This window comes from Scleropages formosus, chromosome 21 (assembly GCF_900964775.1).
Source record: "Scleropages formosus chromosome 21, fSclFor1.1, whole genome shotgun sequence".
Classification (NCBI taxonomy): Eukaryota; Metazoa; Chordata; class Actinopteri; order Osteoglossiformes; family Osteoglossidae; genus Scleropages; species Scleropages formosus.
This window is the reverse complement of record NC_041826.1, coordinates 17,314,756-17,338,052: the sequence shown is the minus strand read 5'-3', so window position 1 is coordinate 17,338,052 and position 23,297 is coordinate 17,314,756. Positions and strand designations below refer to the sequence as shown.

Genomic DNA, 23,297 nt, shown 5'->3' with positions numbered 1-23,297 from the left:
GTACTTATATGAAGTCAATTTTTAAAACATAGTAATATTGAATACGTTGCAAGGGCAAATTACCTACTCAAAGATCCCAAAAAAGCAGGGCCAGTTCTCACTATGAGACTGCAGCCCTACTCGTTGCACCACTGCAGTGCAGCTAGTGCTTTCATGAAATTCATAAATTCAGTTTGGGCTTATATCTGTGCCCTTACATGTTGCCCATTGAACTGGGCTCATACAAAGTTTCTCAAAACAAGTAATGCACTTAGAAATTATTATACTACAGATGCCAGAGAGAAATCTGAAAGCTCCACAGCAGAATACTGCAAGGGTTCTGCCAAGACCATTGCTGACATTTGGAAAACAATGCTCCCGAGGCTTAGCTGGAGTTAGCCTTGGTTTGCTGGACTGCCGAAGAAATAAAAGCAGTCATTAACAGTATTGAAACAGGATCTTTTAAATTCTCATTTATGCATTTGTCTACTGTCCTTGTCTGTATGAAAAACAAAAATGGCACATAGTATACCTTTTACAGACAAGGAAACAATTATACACTGCATTCAACAACCAGGTAATTATCAAAAGAATTTGATCATTTTATTGAATTTCTTTTCTACACGTCTGGGAAAGTTGTATATCATATTCAGTGCAGAAGGACAAACCAGTATTACAGATACACATACAGACTAGAGCATGACTTTGTTCATACAATTTATAAGGTAAATGCAGACAGCTTCAAAAAATAGCCTCATTACTCCATCAAAGAAGGCATCAGTCAAACATATTGTTGGTAACATCTGCATTGCCATCTGTTATTCCGTTAAATTGCATCCATTCAGAATTTTCCACAAACTTATGATACGATGAAACTTCTGGCTGCCCCACAATCCCTCGAGGCTAATTATTCAGAATGTGCAATGAATCCACATACAGTAAAAGCTTCGAGCTCTTTGTGCTGCCGAGAAATCAGTTTGTTTTCATCCACCACACGGAACAAGTTGTGGAATGTCTTCAGGTAGATGCTCCGAGTGTCTGGTATTCTGTTCTCCAAACAGCCTCCACCCTCGATGGAAGATATGACTCTTACATTGTCTTTACATAACACACACAAAAAGGAACTGTTTAACTGTGCACTGACAGCAAATACAGATGCTTCCATAGTTTGTGGGCTGTTTATAACAAGTTTTGGGGAAGGGCGGGGTTGAGAGTTGTCAACAGTCCAGCTGAGGCTGTTGCCGTGGCAACGGGACCTATTTGTGCCGACTGCCCCGCCTCTTCATTGCAGCCGTGCATTGAGGGCAGTACCACTTCCCCTTGGGGGCCTCAGTCAGGCCCACGCAGCCATAGTGGAACCATTCGATGGGACACTGTGAGACAAACACAACGAGGTTTGGTTTAAGCCCAGAAAAAACACCAATAAAATGTTTAATATACAGCTTATATTTCTGCACAAAAAGAACTTCTGATTTAGGTAGTTTTACACAAAAGGATACCTCACAGCATGAAAAGTGTTTCTAAAGATGATATAAAGGTAGTAGAGGGTCTAACAGCCCTGCCCTTGCTCAGCCACAAAATGGCAATTAGGTTTAAAAAAAGCAGGCAATATAGGTTTACCGCAAAGCATCCTCCATATAGACAGCACTGATGAAAGGGCTATTACCCTTAATACCCTTGTGCCTGGATGTATTTTATCCAAAAGAGAAAGTACTTACGTCTTGATTATCACACCCAACCATCTCACCATAGGACACCTAACAGTCAAAGAGATGGTACAAGTCTTAACACACAAACACAAATTCAAGCTAAACAGAAGGGCTATACACAAACGGCAGAGCATACCTGGTTACAGATGCAGTATCGAGGTTCGTTGGGGTCATAGGTCCAGTCTACCTGGCCACTGGCCTCAGCCTCAGGCAAGACCGAGGTCTGCTGGGATAGCTCCTGGGCCAGGGCAGAGGAAGACGAGCAGGACGAGAGGGAGGAAGACGAGGACGAAGAAGAGGACTGGTGGTTTGAAGACTTTGTGTTGTTTCTGTAAAGAGAGAAGACGACATGCTGAATTTTCCTTCCACAGATTGAGTGCAAGTGTGTAAATCATCTTTCCATAAACACGGCACTTTCTACTATCTTGCTGATTCTTGGCTAGAGCCACAAACTATGTACTACACTAGATACATTGAGCACAGGTTTTGAGCCACTTTTAATTTTATTACAGAGGAGATATAGGAATATGACATCAGCTGCATGGAAATGCACTACAAGGACTGTAGACAGGCGGGGCTACAACATATAGCCAGACCCTTACTTTGTCTTGCGTCCACCGCGGGAGTCTGACGAGGATGAGGGTGTGAGGGTCTGTGTGAGAGTGGAAGCCAAAGCAGAGGAAGAGTATCCTCCCGACTCCCGAGACAGGGAGAAGTCGCGACTTAGTTGGAAATCGCTGTTTTTGATGGCCTCGTAGCTGGCCTTCAGGCTAGACGTCCGTCTGCCCTCCTTCATCTGCGATAGGAGGTCAAACACTCAACTCAAGATGAACGGCCAGGCCAACAACACCATGAGGCTGCTGTCAGAAATGCTAGACAAACTATGACAGTGACTACAACATGCATACATCAGTACAAGGGTCTAAAAGAGCTCAGGTGTGTTCTCACCTGACTAAAGAGACAAAGGACAGAAGTACAATACAAAGAAGGCATCCTTACCTGGACAGTGGCCTGCACAGCCTGTGCTGCTGCCATGGTGATGGCCCCCGCACCAGCACCTGCACCAGCTGGTAGGGAACTCAGGTTATAGGACGTGAGGGGCTGGGAGGAGTTCACGTTGTAGGCATTGTTGGAGGTGGAAGACATGTTGCTATTCCTGCACCCTGTTTTGAGAGGAAGAGGCAGAAAAAAACAAGGGTCACAGGGATAATTTCAAACTGATCAGAACAGATCACAGCACATTCACGATCCATTCTAAGTCCAAAAATGTTCATGTAGTATGGACAGGACTCTCATATTTCAGCTGAACTGTTCAACTAAATGGCAGGTTTTCAATCTGTGGCATGTCTAGTGTGTGCATTTTGTACATACTACTTTTAACTTTGAAAGTGGTCCAGTGGGTGCTTTGTAGTCCTCACCAGGAGTATTCTCCTTTGATGCGTCTGATGTGAGGGTAGATAGCAGTGCCTCTGATTTGAACTTCTTCTCTGGAACGTGCTCTGTGGTGTGGTGCCCTGATGTGCTGTATTTCCTCTCTGGAGAAGCAATCACAACAAGAGGGAATTACAGCGTGGGCTGCATGGCTGCAAGGAGGTTTACAGAAACGAAGAGGTGCACCATGAAACCCTCCCTTACTTTCTGCTGCAGGGTGAGAGTGAGCATGGTGGTTATTCACAAGCTGAGAGGGGCTGTCCATCTCCAGAGAACCTGACAGTGCGCAAAAAATGTATATTAATGTTATGATGGCAAATGCTTGTTGTCAGTCACACCAGACTGAGAAATGGTCTACTGAGACTATCTGAGTCTCTTACGTTTTTGATAGCTAAGGCCTGATAACTTCCCTGGCTTGTTGAATTTTCTCTCACTTCAAGCAAGAGCAACACAGAATTAATTATTTTAAAAGTGCAATGAATATATGAGTTTAACTAAATGGGAAAAGAAATTAAAAAAAAAATGCTGAACAAAATAATGCTCAATTAACCTGCAATCAGAACATAATTGTACAACCTAATGATGAGCTGATACTAAAGGGAAATGGTGAGCCACTCACGTCTCTCGAGGACCTCCGTGATCCCAGCATTATCAGCTTCTAACTCCATCTTGAACTTGGCCAGCTCCTGGTCTAGTTTCCTGAGGTGGCGGTCCACCTGCACCAAGGGCAGCACCGTTATCCACAGAAAAAAAAAGAAAAAACACCCATTGCTACACAAAATACCAAATGCATCATGCCCAGACAACCTTTGAGCCGAAGAAAGAAGGGATGCAGTAATGTCACAAATGCCAATGCAATGGTGAAGCAGCATTAACATATTCACTCACACTCTCACACACACACACACACACACACACACACACACACACACACACACACACTAACTGAAGCCACTTGTCCCAAGCGGCGTCGTGGAGAACAGGAGCCTAACCCGGCAACACAGGGTCGCAGGCCTGGAGCGGGGGAGGGGACACACCCAGGACAGGACACCAGTCCGTCGCAGGGCACTCCAAGTGGGACTTGAACCCCAGACCCACCAGAAAGCAGGCACAGGCCAAACTTAACATATTCATTACAACTCTCAAAACAGTTGAACAACTTTTCATTCTGTGCTACTGGCAGTTACAGGACTCAACTGACACAATACTGCCATCTGGTGGAACTTCAGTGAAACAGTTACATTTATTTATTTAGCAGAAGCTTTTCTCCAAAGTGACTTCCAATGAACTCTATGTAGTGTTATCAGGCCACACCTTATTCACCAAGGTGACTTACACTGCTAGATACACTATTTACAATGGGTCACTCATCCATACAGCAGTGAAATACACTCTCTCTGTGTCACTCACACACTACAGGGGAACCTGAACAGAAGGTTTTTGGACTGTGGGAGGAAACCAGAGCACCCAGAGGAAACCCACGCAAATGCGGGGAGAACATGAAAACTCCACACAGACTGAGCGGGGATCAAATCCATGTACTCTCGCACCACCAAGGCGCTGTGCCACTGTGCCGCCCAGCATTTCAAACAAATACACAACATTTCTCCTGGATCAATTCATGAGGAGCATCCCCGGTCCTTATGAAGGTACTTTATTCCTGGAAAACCCTTCATACAACAAATTCCCATAAATAAAAGAGGAAATGACCTTTATGTTCTGTGGTAAAACTTGCGTGTGCCCAAGTTACAAAACTGACACACGTTTATGTCACAGTATCACCAAATACTATTAAAATGAGCACAGTTACAGTGCTTCAGTATTTAACATTAGTTATATCACAATTCAGTTTCCTTTCATTAATTACTCTGTAATACTCAACAGGTGTGTACCTGCACTCCTTCAGCCCTTTAACAGCTATTACGTACTCTACACTTAGGAAATACTCACAATCGCTCGTATAATGTTCATATATTAATTCAACCTTTAATAGAAGAAACTGAACAATAAAAACAAAAAAAGGTAAATAAAAAAATGCAAATTAATTCAGACTCAGTAAATTGACACAGTTTGGATATTTAGAACAGACACCAGGTTTACGATTAGGGATCACTATTTCCAAATATTACAACAGATTAATAAATAATGTAGATTGAGAACTTTAACACAGCACACACCAAACTGTAACTATGGAAAAGACCGAATGGTTACTCTAGTCTCATACTGCTCAGTGGTCCAAATCCAAATTTTGTCCTTGTAAATGCCAAGAAATGTTTTGTAAATTTAATTAGAGGTATTACATGGAATCATTTGTAACCCTGAGTTTTTATAAACCAAATACTTATATCTTAGGGTATGACTCTATCCTCCATACACTTTGAACTTTACTTCAGAGGAACCTAAACCTAATCACCAGCTTACAACTATGCTTACATAGCAGTTAAACATCACTTGGACAACTACACTGAACTGTCGTAAAATGCGGTCCCGTAGAACGAAAAAACTTTTTAGGAGACACTTTGATAATTGGGCTCACAGATGTTTATGAGATATAGTACACAAGATTACTGCACATCTTCCACTCAAAAAAGCAGGTATCGTGCTGCTGGAGGCATTGTATTGCTGTCCTGTATTCGTTTTATTACTCCAAACTAGAATTATTGTAACACAAACAATGTGTGAAATTAGTGGAAAAAACATATCAGAGTCCACTATATTTACATCAAAATGTATTCATTTAGTAGGTGCTTCTCTCCAAAGTGACGTACATCTGAGAGGAATAAAATGAGTGCATTACAACTTCTGCATCTACATCAACAGAAGGTGAGACTAGGACACAAACACGTGAAAAATTATATAAGTAAAAAATTATATTATATTTAATGGTATTCATGCATGTTAACTGTTCACATACCATTGGGGTCCTCATAAAGGGACTTTCAACTTATGACAAAGTCAACTTACAATGCGGTCATCGGAACAGCACCCCATCGTAAACTGAGCACACCTGTAGTTGATTTCTAAAAGTTGTTACTGAATCTGTTTTTCAGCTGTGATTGTGTGTGTGTATCTGCTCCAAAAGATCTAATTCAAGTGGCAATACCATTGTGCAGAGTAAAATACATAAATACCGGGACAGCCAGTACCGCAGCGGTTAGAGCTACTGCCTTTGGATCCAAAGATCGCAGGGTCTGATACCCACCTCTGGCTGTACAACCCTCGAGCAAGGTATTTACCCTAAATTGCTCCAGTAAAATTATCCAGCTGTATATATGGGAAAATAATTGTAAGCTTGTGATACAGTAACCTTAACATTATAAGTTGCTCTGGAGAAAAGCATCAGCTAAATGAATAAATGTAATGTAAAATACCTGTTAAGGAAATAAAATGAGCAAAAATAAAGTTTTATTGAATAAGATGCCTTTTGTATAAAAAGAGTATCTATTTGTGCAAGCTGTTGTAGTGGTTTTTCATTATTCAGGACTCGCGTTATAAAAGGGCTTAGTGTACACGTCAAATATACACCTGTATTTTTGTGTAAAATATAGTTACTTACCAAGTCATAAATCTGATTGGCTAACTGGACTTTCTCATCTGCATCTTCCAGTGCCTTATAATAATCCTGAGGGGGAGAAAAAGGAAAACTTTAAAAATCAATAATACCACCAATTTCATTGACCAAATACAATCAAGGCATGTACACACAATCAGTACCAACAACTAATTTAAATTCAGCTTTGGAAATTTAAACGTTTAGTTCCATTTCCTCACTTGTGCTAGAGAAGGTGGCAGTTACGGAAATTTAATTACTGTTTACCTGGTCAATGGTGAATTCCATGCAACATTAACAGAAAGTAGTTACATTTTATAATATGGGGCAGTGGATTTGTAGCATTTAGGACTTTAATCTTGTAATTTGAAAGTCCTTGGTTCCAGTCCCTCTCCTGCCATACTTCCCTTGAATAAGGTAGTTACCCTAAATGTATACATTCACAATACCTTCCTGTATAGTGAGTTGACATCTTAGTGATTGAGAGGCACTGAGCTGCTCTCTGCAATCTTGAAACAACCTGCACAACACTTCACTCTACCCTCTTTTATAAATACACATACTTTTTTATCTACACAAATTATACATTTCCAGAAACATATACTTATTTATTCCTGTCATCAATGTATGTTTGTGTGTAAATATGCTGCTGCAGCCAAACAGAACTTGTAATATTTAATTCATTCATTCGACACTTTTCTCCAAAGTGACTTTGCATGTTATTTTACCTACAATTATTTAGCCATTTACACAGCTGGGAAATGTTACAGGAGCAATTTTAGGGTAAGTACCTCGCCCAGGGGTACTACAGCCAGAGGTGGGGATCGAACCTGTCACCTTTGGGTCCAAAGGCAACAGCTCTAACCACTAGACTACCCCCATTCATTCCTTTATTCTTTCATAAATAAAGGTCAGTAAATTTAATTATCCAACACTGTAAGGCACCTTGAACAAAGCGATCAGCTAATAGAGAACAACAACAGGCTGGGAATTTCTCACGCTCTCAACAGTCCTTGAACTGATGGTCTGTGACTGATTATTCCATGGATCTTTTTGTATTCTGAACACAGATATGACGGAGCACTGCTTGCTTCTTTCTTTCTTTCTTTCTTTCTTTTTTCTTCCTTCTTGAAGAAGTGAGACTTTTTTTTGGGGGGGGGGGGCGCTGCCGTCTCCTTCACCTTTTTAATGACCTCCATCTGCTCCTCCCGCCACTCGGGTTTGTTCTTCTTGGCGTTGATGAAGAACTCGTTGACTCGCTGCTCCAGCTGGTCCATGGCATCTGAGGATGGAGCATCGCAACACCGTGAACCACCATCCCATCATGACAATATAACAATGTTTTCTCGATAATAATCAATAAACATTCTTGCAAATGTTTTCTTTGTGTCAATATATGGTTTAATTCAAACTCCAGCATCTGTTCTAAACAGAGAACTTTCGAGTATCAATACTTATCACTGTGTGAGTGACAGAGAGAGACAGAGAGAGAGTGTGTTCCACTGATGTATAGATGAGTGACCCAGTGTAAGTAGTGTGTCTAGCAGTGTAAGTTACCCTGGTAAATAAGGTGTGTGTGGGGTGGAACTGGAAGCCGCTTTGGAGAAAAGCGTCTGCTAAGTAAATAAATGTAAATGACTTCAATTCTACTTTTGTAAGTCTATATTATCAGCTAGTGTGTACTGAGGGAAAAAAAAAAAAAAAAAAAAAACAATTTTTGCATCCGGTGGTAAAAAGTGTTTCGCTGCTGGAACTCGTGAAGAACGACCACAACACGTCTGAATGTGAAGTCGATTTAAAAATAAAAAAAGTCAGCGAGAGTGTAATGTAAACGCGTTTACGGGTGTTTATGTAAACAGTTGAAAAGCGCTGTGTTTAAACACATATTTTCAGGCGGTAAAGAACGCCGGCGATCCGCGGCTGTGAGTGAGTGAGCGCGCGCCGCCGCGAGCCTCCGCCGGCCCGGCCGGTCACGTTGCGCGAGCGCGTACTCTGAACTTGCAGGTCCATCTCGCGCATTTCCGTAAACCTGTCGCGCAGATCCATGGGTAGCTGCTCGATCACTGGCGGAGGGAAGAAAACAACCGAGAGCATTAGCTAGCTAGCTAAACCGAAAGAACCCAGAGACTCGCTTCTCTCTGATTATACGCCTAAATGAACAACACTGAGACGGTTACCAAGTAGCAGTGGTATACTTACTCTCTAAGTAGTCTTCTAAGTACAGCATTTTGTCTTTTGGAAATTTTTAGACGTTTATTAAAAGAATGTCGGGTCTTTCAATATGGCGCCGTCTGCCGCTGAGGCTCAAGGAAAAAGCTATTTTTCTTACTGAGGTCACTCTGTCTTGACGTAGGTTCGGGAGTCGGCGTTTGATTGGCCAGTTTTGAATTTGCGTCATTGTTTTCGTGTATAATGAAAAGTACGCAGGGATTTGTAGTCCAACTGTCGGGTGTTTCGTCAGTAGTGATGATGCGCTGCGTAAATGTACACAAATTAACGGTCTTCATATAAACAGTATGATTCATTCTAGAAACGCAAAATCTTGGCATACAGAACAGATCTGTAACGCACTTAGATTCAGCTTGTTTATTTCCACATTACACTCTTAACCAATTCTCAAAGTATGGAAACGGTTTAATGGACATTTCTTACAACATAACCTAAATTTGTAACCTAAATCAGTAACTAAAAGATATTTGGTTGGCTGAATGTTTAGGTCACTTAAGGCCATTATTGTCGACATAAAAAATAAAAAGTGAAATCGTCCTCATCGCACTGCGAGCAATCCAGAAATGTGAATTTATCTTGAAACACTTGAAATAAAACCATTTGAAGCGTTTTCTAATATGTGCACATAACGTTTTACTATTTTACTATTATTGGGCCATTCTTTTTATGGAAGAATGACCTGCATATCAAAAATTGGTTCTGTAATTGACTGAAATTGGCTTTAAATGTAATGTTATAGTCATTAGGAAGGAAAACTCCTAGGCCAAACTTCCATTTTCCACTTTTTTCGATTAGGAAAAAATATACCCTCTGACATTCTTGGCTGCATATATGCTCCTAGTGATATTAAAACACCCATACATCTCTTTTTTTAAAATTTAATTTAGACAAATTTATTCAGTTAAGCAGCCGTATCAATATGAGCTATGATAACCTCAACCTCGCCATGTTCTTCACCTTCTGGGTGTAAATGACCCGAAACTTTATTTTAATTAATTATTTTATTGCACAGCGAAGGTTGTAAAATTCCCCAGAATCTGTTAAACCAACTATATCCATGAAATGGCGAATGAGAATAAAAGCTCTATATAGCCATTAAGTTTCACCGAGGGAATGGGACATTGCATTTTATCATTATGTATGAAAACTCAGTGTGGAAAGTGATTTCATTCCAAAACATAACATATGTTGCATATGTTTAATCGGAGAATCAGATCAGAATCAGATCAGATCAGAATCAGATCGAGCTTTATTGCCAAGTATGTTCGCACATACAAGGAATTTGTCTTTGTGACAGGAACTACCACAGCACAAACAGAATGACAGTGACAAGACAGGTGAGAAGATAGAGTATGTGAGCAAGGGATAAAAAATATTTAAAAATATAAAGTACCCAATATACAAAAATAGTACAAAAATAGTCGCTAGATACAAATGCAAGGGAGTGTAAGAGAAATGTGATAAATAGTTATAAATATAAATAGCATTATGTATTGCACGGTTTACTCTCTAGGGGAGAGATTTAGGTGTTCATGAGGTAGATGGCCTGAGGAAAGAAACTTTTCTTATGCCTGGCTGTCCTGGTGCACAGTGCTCTGTAGCGCCGGCCAGATGGCAAGGGTTCGAAGAGGAAGTGGCCTGGATGTGAGGGGTCTAGAATGATTTTGCTCGCCCTTTTACTGACTCTGGACGAGTGCAGTTCTTGGAGAGCTGGGAGGTATGTGCCGATGATTCTTCCAGCAGTCCGAACTATCCGCTGCAGTCTTCTGATGTCAGACTTCGTAGCTGAGCCGAACCGAGCCGAGCCGAATCAGTTTTTTAACTTATGTCCCCAGCATTACCATTCGAACAAAGGACCATTTTTTTGCTTTTTATTATCACCACATAAATATGGTATATACTGTATATCTACATAGTGGAACTAAACAAAAAAAATCTGAAAATAATTTATAGCCCATAATATTCATTCGTACAGTACCATCTTTTATACGCCACCTTCTGGTTGACAAGGAAACTACATCGGTCCCAGTCAAAAGTATGAATTGTTCATGAAACGAATTTCAAGCGATTTGTTTCCTTTCTTCACTTTATGCTGAGTTGTAATATATGTGCGAAAGGCCATGTTGTATCTAAATGACAGCCCTCAAACAGCTCTAACATGTTTTTACTATAACGACTTAAAAATAAATGCATCCAGTATCCTGTAGTGTAAGGGCGTCGCTTTGCCAACTCAACTGAAGGTTGCCGGTTCGAATCCCCGCTGCCGCAGTAGTGGGATACATAGAGCAGTATGCACAGCTCTCCAAATGGGTAAATCATTGTAAACTTGATTACCCAACACTGAGCGGCCTTGGAGAAATGCGTTACGTACATAAATGTTAATAACACCGATCGCTTAATTCGCACAAACTCGATGCGAACAACATGATCATCATGGGCTCGAAGGAGTACTTGCGCAGTCGGTTCTTTTTGCATCCCCCCCCCCCCACAAAGGGTGAGCGGGGGCAGAGCATGGAGACGCGTTTTGTGCCCAGACAGCGATGTTCACTGAGACATGAGGCCTTGGCCGAGCCATGCTGTCTGTCTGTGGGAGGCGGACCGCAGCCCACATTGTCCACATTCCTCCTCCTCCTCCTCCTCCTCCTCCTTCTCCTCCGTGCGCGCCGCCGCGAGCCTCTCTAGGACCCAGCGGACGCGCAGACGGCGGACAGTGCCAGGGAGCGCAGCGCTCGCTCGCTCGCTCGCTCGCCCGCCCACCCGCGCGCGGCACACGGACGGACACTCCTCGCACCCGTCGCACTCAGCGAGTCCCGGTGACAGCGGAGACGCTCGCGGCGCTGGCAGCTCCACTCCCACGAGGGACCGCAGGTACCGACAGAGGGCCGATCCGATGGTCCGTCGGGCGCTCGCTCCGCGTCGGAGCCTCGGCGTCTCGCAGTAATTGCGCTCGAACGAACGGCAAAGTTTTCTCTGCGACCCGCGCGTAAGTTACTTGTCGTCGCTGTGAACAACAAGTTGACCGTGCGGCCATGTGCTCCGAGTTGCGCCACTTTGTTTTGTGTCCGCGCGCATCTCATGACCGCGGTTCGGTGCGCGGATGAGTCCGAAACACGAGCCGCGGCTCGCGAGCACCTGTAGAGCGCGGCGTCGCTGTGAAACACAGGGGGGAGAGGAGCTCGGAACCCCGGACGGAAAGTGCAGCTCGAGACGAGTTACGATGATGATATGCAGAGATGTGCGTCGGCCGGGGTGTCGCTGCCGCGCACCTGCGCGCAGCCGTGGGAAAGAGTGGAGCTGACGAGCGTCTCGCTGTCCTGCGTGTGTTTGTGTGCTGCTGTGACAGGTGACAGTAGGATGTGGGGTCGCGACCCGCGGCCGCGGCGCTCAGGATGGCCCGACAGGACGCCGTGAGGTGCCTCCGCTGCCTGCTCTGCGCGCTCAACGTGCTCTTCTGGGTAGGCGAGCTGGAGCGGCGGCGGCAGGTGGCTGCGCGGGAACGCGCTCGGGTTACACTCTATACCGCAGCGACACGGCAGCCACCCCGCTGCATCACTCCCGCGACCACCACCATCACTACCAGCACAATCATCATTACCATCATCATCAGCACCACTCTTCTGCTGCTTGGCAAACACGGTTACACACGTCACACTTCCTTGCCCACTTACACTCCTTGGGTATTTATTTAGCTGTACTTTCTCAAGGGTGCAACAAGAGACTCTTCCACTCCGGCATCTTGAACAGGTAACTTTCGGCCAGCAGTCCAGCTCCTTAACCACTTTAGTTTGTCTCACCAAGAGGCCCCGTGATGTGTAAACTGATGCTGGAATTTATTAAAGCGAGAAGCTTATCTGCCGTCTTGGTGTTTTCCGCCATGGAGCTGCCACGTGGGGGACGATGTGATTTTCTCTAAAACGCTTATCCAGCTGATGAGTGTCACACACCCTGGAGCTCCGTTTCCACTTGCCTCATGCCTTTGACCGCGGAAAATTACGCTGAGAAATAAGCTAATTTACACTTATTTACCCATTCATGCAGCAGAGTCTTCTTACTGTATAATTTCAGGCTAAATAAGTAGTGGGATTCAAGCCGAGAACCGTCAGACGGCATCACAACAGCCCAATGGAGGACACGACCCCCTGTCCACAGCCCGCTTTTTAAAACGTGTGACATGAGAACCACTAGAATGTTCATTACTCAGAATACTCAGTCAGATCGCATGGAATGAAATGAAATAATTTGCTCACAGTATGTCATATGTTTAAGACCTGAAAGGTGCCCCTGTTTTGTTTCCCTCAGCTTGTGGCCATATGCGTGCTGGCTGTGGCAGCGTGGCTCCGGGACTACCTGAACAATGTGCTCACCTTGACTGCAGACACCAGGTAAGGCTCACGGCGCAGGTGCGAGCTGTAAACCGCAGCGTGGCAAGCGATGAGCTTCCTCCGTACGTGATGCCCGTAAAGAAAAGAAGCAGATGAGGATGTGCCCTTTGGCCTCCTGGGGTGTTTCTTCGGGTGACCGTCGGACACGTTTGGTGGCTTCTGTGAGTGGACCTGCTGTAAATGGAACCACCTCCTACATGGGAGAGTGGAGCAGTGAGTTAGCATGTGGTGGGGGGTGGGGGTTCAAGGGTACGGAATTGAGGAGCTCCTGGCACAGCATGTATGAAGGGGCTCCGGAGAAAGATGCAGCTCGATGGCAACTCCCTATTCGTGGCCGCTCGTACTTCCCAGCCCTTCCTCATCGCTCTGCCATGCGGCTCTGAAGCCTCCCCCCCCGGAGGTGTAAATCCTGAGTTGAAAGGGCGAGGCGAAGACATACACTCGCATTCCTGCAGGGTGTAATCACACAATGTACGGGTAGCTGGAGCGCTGCTGTCTGGTGCAGGGGGACACGGAGAGCGGGACGAGTTCATAAATAAACAAACACTTGTGCCCGCACCCCCCCCCCACCACCACCACCACCACCCCCCCCCCCTCCTTCTCTCAGGCTGGAGGAAGCGGCAATTGTCACGTACTCTCCTGTGGTCCACCCTGTCATCATCGCCGTTTGCTGTTTCCTCATCATTGTGGCCATGGTGGGGTACTGTGGGACACTGAAAGACAACCTGCTCCTGCTGTCCTGGGTACGTACATCTGTGCGCGTGTGTGTGTGTGTGTGTGTGCGTGCGTTGATGGCAGGGAAGTCTCAGGGGGCTCTGTGTGCCTCACACTCGTGTTCTGCTGTTGTCTGCTCTGCCCTGGACACGGCGGGGGGGGGGGGGGGGGGTCGGGTGTGTCTGCACATCGACTCTCCGTCTCGCTGACAAAAAGCGTCTCCTCTCACCGCCTCACATTCGGTGCTGTTTCCAAGCGCCTTTTCAGCGGCATCCCGGGAGGTTGTTGCGGCGTTTTGCTGCTGAGACTGAGACGAAACAAAGACGACTGTTTCTCACACGTCAGCTGTGACTGTCAGTCTTTTCTAATCTTTTCCCTAGTGCTGCTGTAAAAGTGTGTGTAGTGTACTAAAGAAGAATGAAGAGTACTGCAGTGCAGAGTAGTGTACTGTAGTTTAGACTTGTGTAAAGTAGGGTAGTGTACTGTGCAGTGGTGTAGTATTCTGTAGTGTAGTATAGGGTAGAGCAGTGTACTGTAGTATAGTGTAATGTAGAGTAGTGTAGGGTAGAGTACTGTAGTGTACTGTACTGTAGTACAGTGCAGGGGAGAGTACTCTAGTGCAGTGTACTGTAGTATAGTGTAATGTAGAGTAGTGTAGGGTAGAGTACTGTAGTGTACTGTACTGTAGTACAGTGCAGGGGAGAGTACTCTAGTGCAGTGTACTGTAGTATAGTGTAATGTAGAGTAGAGTAGGGTAGGGTACTGTAGTGTAATATAGTGTGGACAAGTCTAGTGCAGGGAAGTGTACTGTGCAGTATGGTATACTGTAGTGTAGTATAGGGTAGAGCAGTGTACAGTACTCTACAGCACTCTATACAACAGTACACTGCTCTACCCTACACTACAGTACACTACTTTGCACTGCAGTACCCTACCCTGCAGAACACTATACTGCACTACAATACTCCACATTACACTATACTACATAGTGTAGAGCAGTGTAGAGTACTGTGGAGTTTGGGACTGTTTCCTTTGAATCAGAATGTTGCTGGTTCTAGTCCCACTCCTGCTGTAGTTCCTTTGATGAAGATCCTTACCCTGAAACGACACGGTAAAAGTTCCCATGAACCGTTGCCGCTTGGTGTACAAGCGGACGGAGCCGTGAGCTCAGTAAGGGTCCGTCGTTATTGTTTCTCTGCGTCGCGGAGGCCGGTGCGACTGGCGAGAGTTCTAGGGGCAACGGGCGGACGGTGCGTGTGGAACACAGCCCCTCGCTGCACTCGCCTCGCTGCCGCCCTTCTTCCGGCGACTCGTCGGCGACTCTGTTGAGAGGGCGGAGCCGAGGATCTCGGCGCTCTTGCGGGACTCCGGAGGACCATGGTGACCTCATCCGGGACGGCGCCGAGAGAGGAAGGACTTCTCAAACGCTCCTTCCTTTATTTCCACCTCGGTTCAGTTGAACTTCCTCACCTCCGACGGTACTCTGCGCCCTGCTGCGGAACGGTTAACGCTCCGGCCTCCTCCCGACGGCCCCAGATGTAGAAGAGTTCAAGGGGCGCTTGTCGCGGAGCCTGAGCGATTGCACCCGGGGCCACGAGACCCGGCCCCTGCGGTGCAGCGAATTAGAGGCCTCCGGTCGGCATATCTGCGTGAGTGACGGGCCGGGGGGGGCGAAGGGGACCGCCGCACCCCCCACCCCTCCGCCACCACCTACCAGCATTGAGACGTGCAGCCGGGTCACTTCCGCGAGTGTCGGAAATGCCGAGCTACTTGCCAGATGTAGTTCTCTCTCCCGCAGTGAGTCAAACTGCCACCTCCCCAGGGTTCGAAACGCAAACGTGTCTCAGCGCCCTTCCTCTCCGCCTTTCGATGGGTCTAAGAAACCCTTTCCCAGGGATTCGATTTCGCCCTCGAACCGCTGCTTTTGTCCCAATGTAGCGGCAGCGAGAGCGCAGGGGACATCAAGGTGCGACCATAGTATTTTTAACAAGCTGCACCTCCATTCAGGGCGTGCATCCAGGATAGGCTCCGGACCACCGCGTCCCCGCGTTGGACAAGTGCTTCTCAGTAATGGAAGGGTGGGGTTTCGAGCGCGGGAAGCTGGAAACGTCCACGAGAAGCTCCGCGAAAGAGATGTGCGAACGTGTTCTCCGATGTCGTGGAGACGGGACAAAACACACACGCACACACCTGCCCGAACCCATTTGCCCGGCGGTGCCGGCGCTTTCGCGTCTCGGTTACGCTGCCATCCGAGACGTCTTTTTCAGGCGAAGCGAAGGAGCCGCCGAGGAGCACGAAAAGCGAGAGCGGCGGCACAAAGGCCGAGGGGAGCCGTACTCAGGCTAGGGTGACAAAGGCGTGGCCCCTCATTGTGGCGTTCCTGCCTCCATTGCAACGCGGATCCTTTGACGGGGATTCGGGGGGGTGGGGGGGTCGGGGCGCTATTGTTGACGTGGGCTCTGCTCTCTAGGCTTTGTGTTCCGTCGAGGGGAAACAGAAGGGAGGGGCCGTGCTCCTGGGAGGCTGTCGGCGGCGCAAACGCACCTGTGCGAGGCGTCACGCGCATCGGGCTCCTTGCTTCGACACGCCGCGCTTGGGGAACGCGTCACGTACGCATAAAATTTCGACTTTTCCCCCCCAAAAGTCGCCTATTTTAAGAGTGTGATCTTTGTTTTATTTATTTATTTATTTTCCTCTTTTCCATCGCCCAGTCTGGTTTGGTGCAGGAACAGGAGGCTCGGATATTGTTCCCCAGCTGCGGGGCACGGCGGCTGGGTGGGGTTCCTGTCTCTGGCTTCAGACAAAGGAGGCAACCCTCTCGAACCTCAAACCCGCCCCGCCCTGGAGTCTGCTCGCACCCGCCTGAGTCATGGGGGTGATGTCTGCGGGGACAATGGGCGGCGGGTTGGGGGGGCTTTATCTCGGTTGCACGTTTGAGAACGCAGGCTCCGGTTGCGGTTGGACGTCTCAAGCTCCAGCCTTGGGGTTTGGATGGGCTCAGCTTGTCGAGGGAGCGGCCGGCAGGTGAGACGCGTCCCGGCGTTTGGTCCGTTTGTGTGTCCGAGACGTTCGCCGCGCAGTCGCGGTGAAGATTTTGGGGGCGGAGCAGCGTGACAGGTGGTGCGCTGGCATGTTCTACCAACTCGGAGGCCGAGCGACATCCGAGTGGCGGCTGCCTCTCCGTGTCCTCGTGGATCGACTGCTTAATTTGTTACACGCGTTCCAGGATCCTGTTTCAACACCCCCCCCCCCAGAGTCTCAGAATCCACCCCCACTCATTGCCGTCCCTCTCCTTTCTCCCTCTTTCCTCCTCCCCGGGTTCAGCAAGCAGCGCAGCGTTGATACCGTACATTCATAACGGGCAGGTTGCTGGTTCAAGCCCCGTTCCCTGCTGGGGGAGGTGATCGACTCAGTTAGTGGACACATTAACAGTAAGTTATTACTTACAGCTAACGTAGTGGTTAGAGCTGCTGTCTTTGGACCCAAAGGTCACAGGTTGGAATCCCACCGCCAGCTGTAGTACCCTTGAGCAAGGTCCTTACCCTAAATTGCTCCCGTAAAATTACCCAGCTGTATAAATGGGATGGGGGCGCAGTGGGTTGGCCCGGGTCCTGCTCTCCGGTGGGTCTGGGGTTCGAGTCCCGCTTCAGGTGCCTTGTGATGGACTGGCGTCCCGTCCTGGGTGTGTACCCTCCCCCTCCAGCCTTTCGCCCTGGGTTAGGCTCCGGCTCCCCGCGACTCTGTATGGGACTGTGTGTGTGTGTGTGTGCATGGGTAAATACATTTTTTTTCTTTAGAAAAAAAATTAATAAATGTAATAAGAGTGTTGAGGACAGGAGTGTGTCGCTGGTGTTTGGACAGAAGTGTCAGCTGTAAATCGATTGTCACGTGTAACACCTACTGCTGCAATCATAGTGGCTTTGCGTGATGTGCGCGCAGACTCCACACGAGGATCTGAGACGCGTACTGGTGGACGGTCCACCCTGTGAAGGCAGGGCGGGTGTAATAGGAATCGCAGGGGCTGCGAGACGGCGGCGAAGCAGCAGCCGCCAGATTTGTTTGGATCTGAACCGTCCAAATGGACCGAAGCACTAACAAACGGGCAGCTGGACCATCAGCCTCACACAAATATTTAGAGTTTCCAAAAAAAACAGGGTTCGTGACCTCCGAGGGCCCCCATTAGTGGCCGCCTGGCGTCCCCTCATCGCTTGTCACACGGGGGGGGGGGGGACATGACCGTCACAAGAACACGGAGGGGGGACTTGGAGACGCTACAACGGGGTCGTTCCTTAACACTCGTACCTTCTGTCTTACCAGTACTTTGGGAGCCTGCTGGTGATCTTCTGTGTGGAGCTGGCGAGCGGCGTGTGGACTTACGAGGAGGTGAGTTACCCCCCAACGCATGCCCACGTTGGCACACGCACACACCCCGAGGGCTGTTTGAGAGCCCTTCCCCTGGCACTTGTTTAGAATTCCAGCTGTCCCCCAAGCCTTCCATCCCAGGAGTCCCGAGACATTTATCACCAGGCGGAAGGTGACAGTGGGGGGGGCGATGGAATGAACCCAAGTCTGGAGAAGGTGTCTGGTCTGTGTTCACCTCCTCGCTGGGTGAAGGTATCTGGCCTGCCTCCATGGTCCAGGTGAAAAGCTCATCAGGGCGCTCAGCCCCTCCACGTCCCCCTGGACCGGACCTTGTCTCTGTGCTAAGAGGAGAAGGGGACACGGGTTGGCGACCAGCCTCCCACCTCCCGTACCTGCGGAGAGGGCCACACACCTGCCCTCGAACCTCGTGGAAGCCAAACACCACATGGTGGTAGCAGAGCCTGATGAGCACAGTGGCAGGAGCAGAGAGCGCAATTCATAGCAAGCATCGCTGCGTAGTGGGAAAGGAACTGGGACTCATCAGTAGGTTATAGGTTCGAGCCCCCGGCTGCAGGAGCGTGCGAGACGAGCGAACGTGAACCGAGGCTCCTCAACGAAATGATAAAGGCTGAAACATCAGAGTGGCAGAGCGCTGACTCGTGTACCTCTGGGTCTCAGCCCCCCATCCAGAGGTCAGACATGATCAGTTTGAAGTCCCGGATGCCCAACTACGGACTGCCGCGTTACCAGTGGCTGACGCACGCCTGGAACTTCTTCCAGACCGAGGTGAGTAGGGTGCGTGTACGAGCTGTGCGCGCGAGTGTATGCGGAGTGCGTAGGTGGCGCAGCGAGTCACGCCGTGTGCTGTGCGTTCAAGTTTAAGTGCTGCGGGGTGATTTACTTCACCGACTGGCTGGAGATGACCGAGATGGAGTGGCCGCCGGACTCGTGCTGCGCCAGGCAGTACCCGGGTTGCGCCCGCCAGGCACACCACTGGGACCTCAGTGCCCTCCACCAGGAGGTAAGAACCGGGAACGACCTCCGGCAAGCGAGACCCGACCTTTAACCTTTGGTCAACGTGTCTTGTGGGGACGGCGGGGGACGCGTTGGTCAGAGCCCTCGTCCTCCGCTTGAAGGACCCGGGTTCGAATCCCACCGCAGGGAGAAGCGTCAACTGCGCGAGTAAGAAATACATTAATAAACGTGACCTCTGGACTTGCCGCGGTAAACGGCGATGAGTAAATTCGGCCGTGGTAACGGCGCCGCGGGAGGTGCGGGACGCACATCTGACCCTTAAGCTCATGAATGTGGATGTGATTAAAGAGAGATCCCGGAGAGGTAATGAAGCGCTGAGACGCGGTGCCGATCGCCGCCCCGTGCCATTAGTCATCGCCGCCGGTCGTCCGAGCTCACCCTGTACAGCGAGAATAAAACACACTTTGGTCGTGTTTACGTTGAACTTAATGAATTTCCAACAATTTGCCTCGTATCTCAATTTAAATGGTTTTCTGCATGAAATAACCTTCCTTTTTTTGCGGGAAGAAATCCATACAAAGCAATTACAGGCAATAATGGGCTTGCGGTGTGTTTTTGGCAGCTCTGCCGGAGCAGCTGCGGGGGGTGGGGGTGGGGGTGGGGGTGAGGTTCCTGGGAAACAGGCGCTGTTCCCCGTAGTCCTCCGATCGCCAGTTTACTCCTCCTTTACCCCCCCCCCCCCCCCACACACACACCCACCCACCCGACCACAGGCTGGTCTCGCAGGTCGGGCTCAGACGTCCCCGATGCCACCGTCACCCGGGTGAGACTGGCGGGATGCCCCATTCGCAGGGCCCTGGCAAACGCACCCGAACACGCATGGAGCGAGTCCAGGGTTCGCCGACAGACCCTCATTCCGCACCTTCACGGGGGCCAAGGGGCAGCACCCCCCCCGACCGCCCCCCCCCATACAGTTCCCACTTAGGCTGTGGCCTCCCTTTCTTGGAAAAAGCCATACCGCCGGAGTGCGCGCTCCCATTCTCGCAGATAACAGCCCTGCATCGTCGGTCCCGGAGTGCTTTGCGCTGTACGAAAACGGAGAATTACGCGTGAAATTAAAAAGTCGCTGTTCCAAACACAGATATTGAGCCAGGTGTGCTCTGTCTGCCATATCAAAGTGTGTTTCTATTTTCATTTCTGCTTTGCTTTAAAAAATAAGCAAAGTGACCTGCTGCTACTCCCCAAGAGGAGGCGGATGAGGTGAGGCGAGGCTGGGAGCGTGCGTGCCTCTCTCTCTCTGTCTGTGTGTGTGTGTGTGTGTGGGGTTAGCACCGGCATGCTGCACTTTACAGAGAGGCCTCTGCTGCTGAGAAACAACCAAGTGCTTTTTCTCCGACTCTGAGCACACGGAGCCGCTCTGGAGCGGTACCTGCGGCGGAGCCCTGGACGGTCGTACTCGCGCACACGAACGCACGTGAACACGCGCAGGCGCGCAGATCGAGAGGTCGGGCCGCTTCCTCGAAGTGGCGGGGAGTGGGAAAGCTGTACCAGATGTCAGGGTTCGAATCCTGCAGCTGGAGGACAGAGAAACTAACGGACTCCTCCTTCCAATTCTCAGTGTGATGGTTGTGTCTTTACTAGCGCTTTATTCACAGTGTGCGTGTGCGTGTGTGTGTGTGTGTGTGTGTGTGTGTGTGTGTGTGTGTCTGCCTGCCCATACCCTTTTTTGCTGCAGGGCTGCGGTCCCAAAGTGTACAGCTTCATCCGTGGAACGAAGCAGCTGCAGGCCCTGCGCTTCCTGGGTGTGTCTATTGGGGTGTCCCAGATCCTGGCCATGACCCTAACCCTGACCCTACTGTGGGCGCTCTACTACGACAGAAGAGCGCCGGACCCCCCCGAACAGGGCACGGCCCAGGGCGGCGAGCACGCCCCCGCCCCCGCCCCGCCCTCGCAGCCGGAGGAGCAGCCGAAACCCGGCCCGCCCCGGCCGGCGGAGGCCCGGGGTCCGGCGCTGCCCAACGGACACACCCAGCTGGAGATGGAGCAGTTCTCGTAGCCCCCCCGGGGCGTTCCGCCTGCACCGCGCTGACAAAGACGCCGAAGGACGCGCCGGCATCTCCCGACAGATCGCGCCGTTCCTAGCGCCGAGGGAAACGGAGACACACCTGTCTGCGTCTTCTCCGCAAAAACTCCAGTCTTAGGCGAACTCTTCGAAAACAGAAGCACTTTTCATGACTCGTGAGACTTTAGGGAAATTTACCACGCTGCTGTCAAAGCCGAATGCTTTCCGCAGTAGGACTTGATGGGGGGGAAAAAACATTCTGCTGCAAAAGCAGTGAAAAAAGGTCTTAATCTAAAATCACCGGGAAACACTTAAAGGCGCAGTTTCACGTGACTGATGTCTAAATATGTCTTTTCTCCATGCAAAAACACCCTAACACAGTGATGTTACTTATCTAAGTTCAGGAAGGATACTGTGTGACCATTTTTTATTTGTTGGACACTTGAAGCACGAGAAGAGAGCAATGTTTATACTGTATATCTTGTTCTTGTGAGTTTATATGAATACAGTGTATTTGACAGTTATGTGAAATGGTGATGTGTGACGGGCCGGCCAGGATAGGCTCCGGACCACCGGGACCCTGCCGGGGTCAAAGAGTTACGAATAATGACCGAACGAACGTACCGGAGCTACGACGCCACGACCGCCCTGTTGACGAAGCGTGTCGATGCCGGACGTTTTACGCATCGCGTGGACCCCTGCCCAGCTGTCGCTCAGAGCCGATTGGTTCATCCTGATCCGGTAGAGTCGACTGCTGGCGGGGGCTCGAGTGCAGATGCTGGAATTCAGGCCGAACGTCCGTGGAGTCCTTGTGCCGCCTCCGGGATGCCCCGGAGGCCCAAGAACCAATTTCGTAGCCTAGTCCTTTCGGGGACGTGTTCCGGAAAAAGGCGGGAGCACAACGAACACGAGGAGGTGGGGGTAGAGTTTGAGGGAGGGGTTAGAACATCGCGGAACGCTGTTCCGTACAGGCTGCGCGAGCGCAGTTAGGCCTTCGTTCGCGAGTGTCGCCGACACCCCTACGGTCACGCTGAGCCACGGGGGGTCCGGAGAGACGTCGGTTCGACGCCTCACCCGCTTGCTGTTGGCAGAAGGTTTTGGACGAAGAGCCTCATCGAAGAGCAGAACCGCTAGCAGCAGCCAGACCGATGGATGCTGTCTCTGCGGAGAAAACTGGAAGAAGTCTCACGAGCAGATTTTGACCTTTTTCACCTCGTTTATTTCGCCCGACGACCCGGTTTCCCAGCCTCTCCCCTCAGCTGGACCGGGCGCTTCCTGGAGTCCCGTCCGGTTGCGTCCGCCGCTCAGTTTGTTCTCCGACGACGAGACGCAGCCCCTTTCTGCGTGTGCGTAAACAAAGCTTTTGAATGGAGGAATTGTGCGGCGCTGTGCCCCCCCCACACCCCCCACCCCCAGCCCTCACTCGGTGACAGTGTGAGGGGGATGATTTATGGAAGCTGGAAAGGCGAGGAGTCGCGCTGTCAGAGGAGCTTACAAAAGACGTGTTTTGTTCCTGCTGCCGTCTCCGGATCCTCTCGCATTCTTCTGCTGCTTGTCCGACAGCCGCAGTGACACACACACACACACACACACACACACACACACACACACACACACACACACACACACACACACACACCACCACCAGTGTGCCCCTTACACTTCCTGCATTACAGTGATGCCCACACCTACAAAATTACCGCATACATAATATTTCTTTTGTTATGTTCTTCTATAAATATTAAGTTTTGTTACATAATTTTTTAAAATTCAATTTTATTTTGCGTTATGGATGTCGTTTCGCTCTTTTTCTCCTCCGTTATCCGGATCGAAAACTCACGCTGGCCCTCGGAAATACGCATTTCCCTGTTTAGGGCGATCGCACGCATCAGCTGTGGCAGGGT

General features: G+C 49.2%; 2 protein-coding genes across 3 annotated transcripts; one reads left to right on the top strand and one right to left on the bottom strand.

Moving 5' to 3' along the window:
* Positions 1 to 588: 588 nt before the first annotated feature.
* On the bottom strand, positions 589 to 8,988 carry ing3 (inhibitor of growth family, member 3). Its single transcript, XM_029247595.1, has 12 exons — positions 8,869 to 8,988; positions 8,661 to 8,732; positions 7,851 to 7,951; positions 6,676 to 6,741; positions 3,739 to 3,835; positions 3,324 to 3,395; positions 3,107 to 3,223; positions 2,688 to 2,851; positions 2,291 to 2,484; positions 1,825 to 2,017; positions 1,698 to 1,736; positions 589 to 1,352 (listed from the first exon to the last, which is right to left on the bottom strand). Exons 1-12 carry the CDS (start codon positions 8,894 to 8,896, stop codon positions 1,236 to 1,238), a joined length of 1,260 nt encoding a protein of 419 aa, XP_029103428.1. The 5' UTR covers positions 8,897 to 8,988; the 3' UTR covers positions 589 to 1,235.
* A 2,577-nt stretch (positions 8,989 to 11,565) lies between these two features.
* tspan12 (tetraspanin 12) lies at positions 11,566 to 22,164 on the top strand. 2 transcript variants are annotated; one of them, XM_029247539.1, is made up of 8 exons: positions 11,566 to 11,766; positions 12,242 to 12,353; positions 13,198 to 13,280; positions 13,888 to 14,023; positions 18,312 to 18,377; positions 19,035 to 19,142; positions 19,234 to 19,377; positions 21,067 to 22,164. In XM_029247539.1, the coding sequence occupies exons 2-8, from the start codon at positions 12,288 to 12,290 to the stop codon at positions 21,385 to 21,387; spliced, it is 924 nt and encodes a 307-aa protein (XP_029103372.1). In that variant the 5' UTR covers positions 11,566 to 11,766; positions 12,242 to 12,287; the 3' UTR covers positions 21,388 to 22,164. The 2 variants fall into 2 exon arrangements, with proteins under 2 accessions (XP_029103372.1, XP_029103373.1); XM_029247540.1 differs by having other exon boundaries at positions 11,566 to 11,881.
* The last annotated feature ends 1,133 nt before the right edge of the window (positions 22,165 to 23,297 follow it).

Bases quoted from the DNA above. Each gene is read 5' to 3' on its own strand.
- ing3 (XM_029247595.1), bottom strand. From the start codon at position 8,896: ATGCTGTACTTAGAAGACTACTTAGAGA. The intron at 8,733-8,868 runs GTAAGTATACCA...TCCCTCCGCCAG, and splicing joins CTTAGAAGACTACTTAGAGA to TGATCGAGCAGCTACCCATG. The intron at 2,485-2,687 runs GTAAGGATGCCT...CTCCTATCGCAG, and splicing joins CTGTGCAGGCCACTGTCCAG to ATGAAGGAGGGCAGACGGAC.
- tspan12 (XM_029247539.1), top strand. From the start codon at position 12,288: ATGGCCCGACAGGACGCCGTGAGGTGCCTCCGCTGCCTGCTCTGCGCG. The intron at 19,143-19,233 runs GTGAGTAGGGTG...TGTGCGTTCAAG, and splicing joins GGAACTTCTTCCAGACCGAG to TTTAAGTGCTGCGGGGTGAT. The intron at 19,378-21,066 runs GTAAGAACCGGG...TTTTTGCTGCAG, and splicing joins TCAGTGCCCTCCACCAGGAG to GGCTGCGGTCCCAAAGTGTA.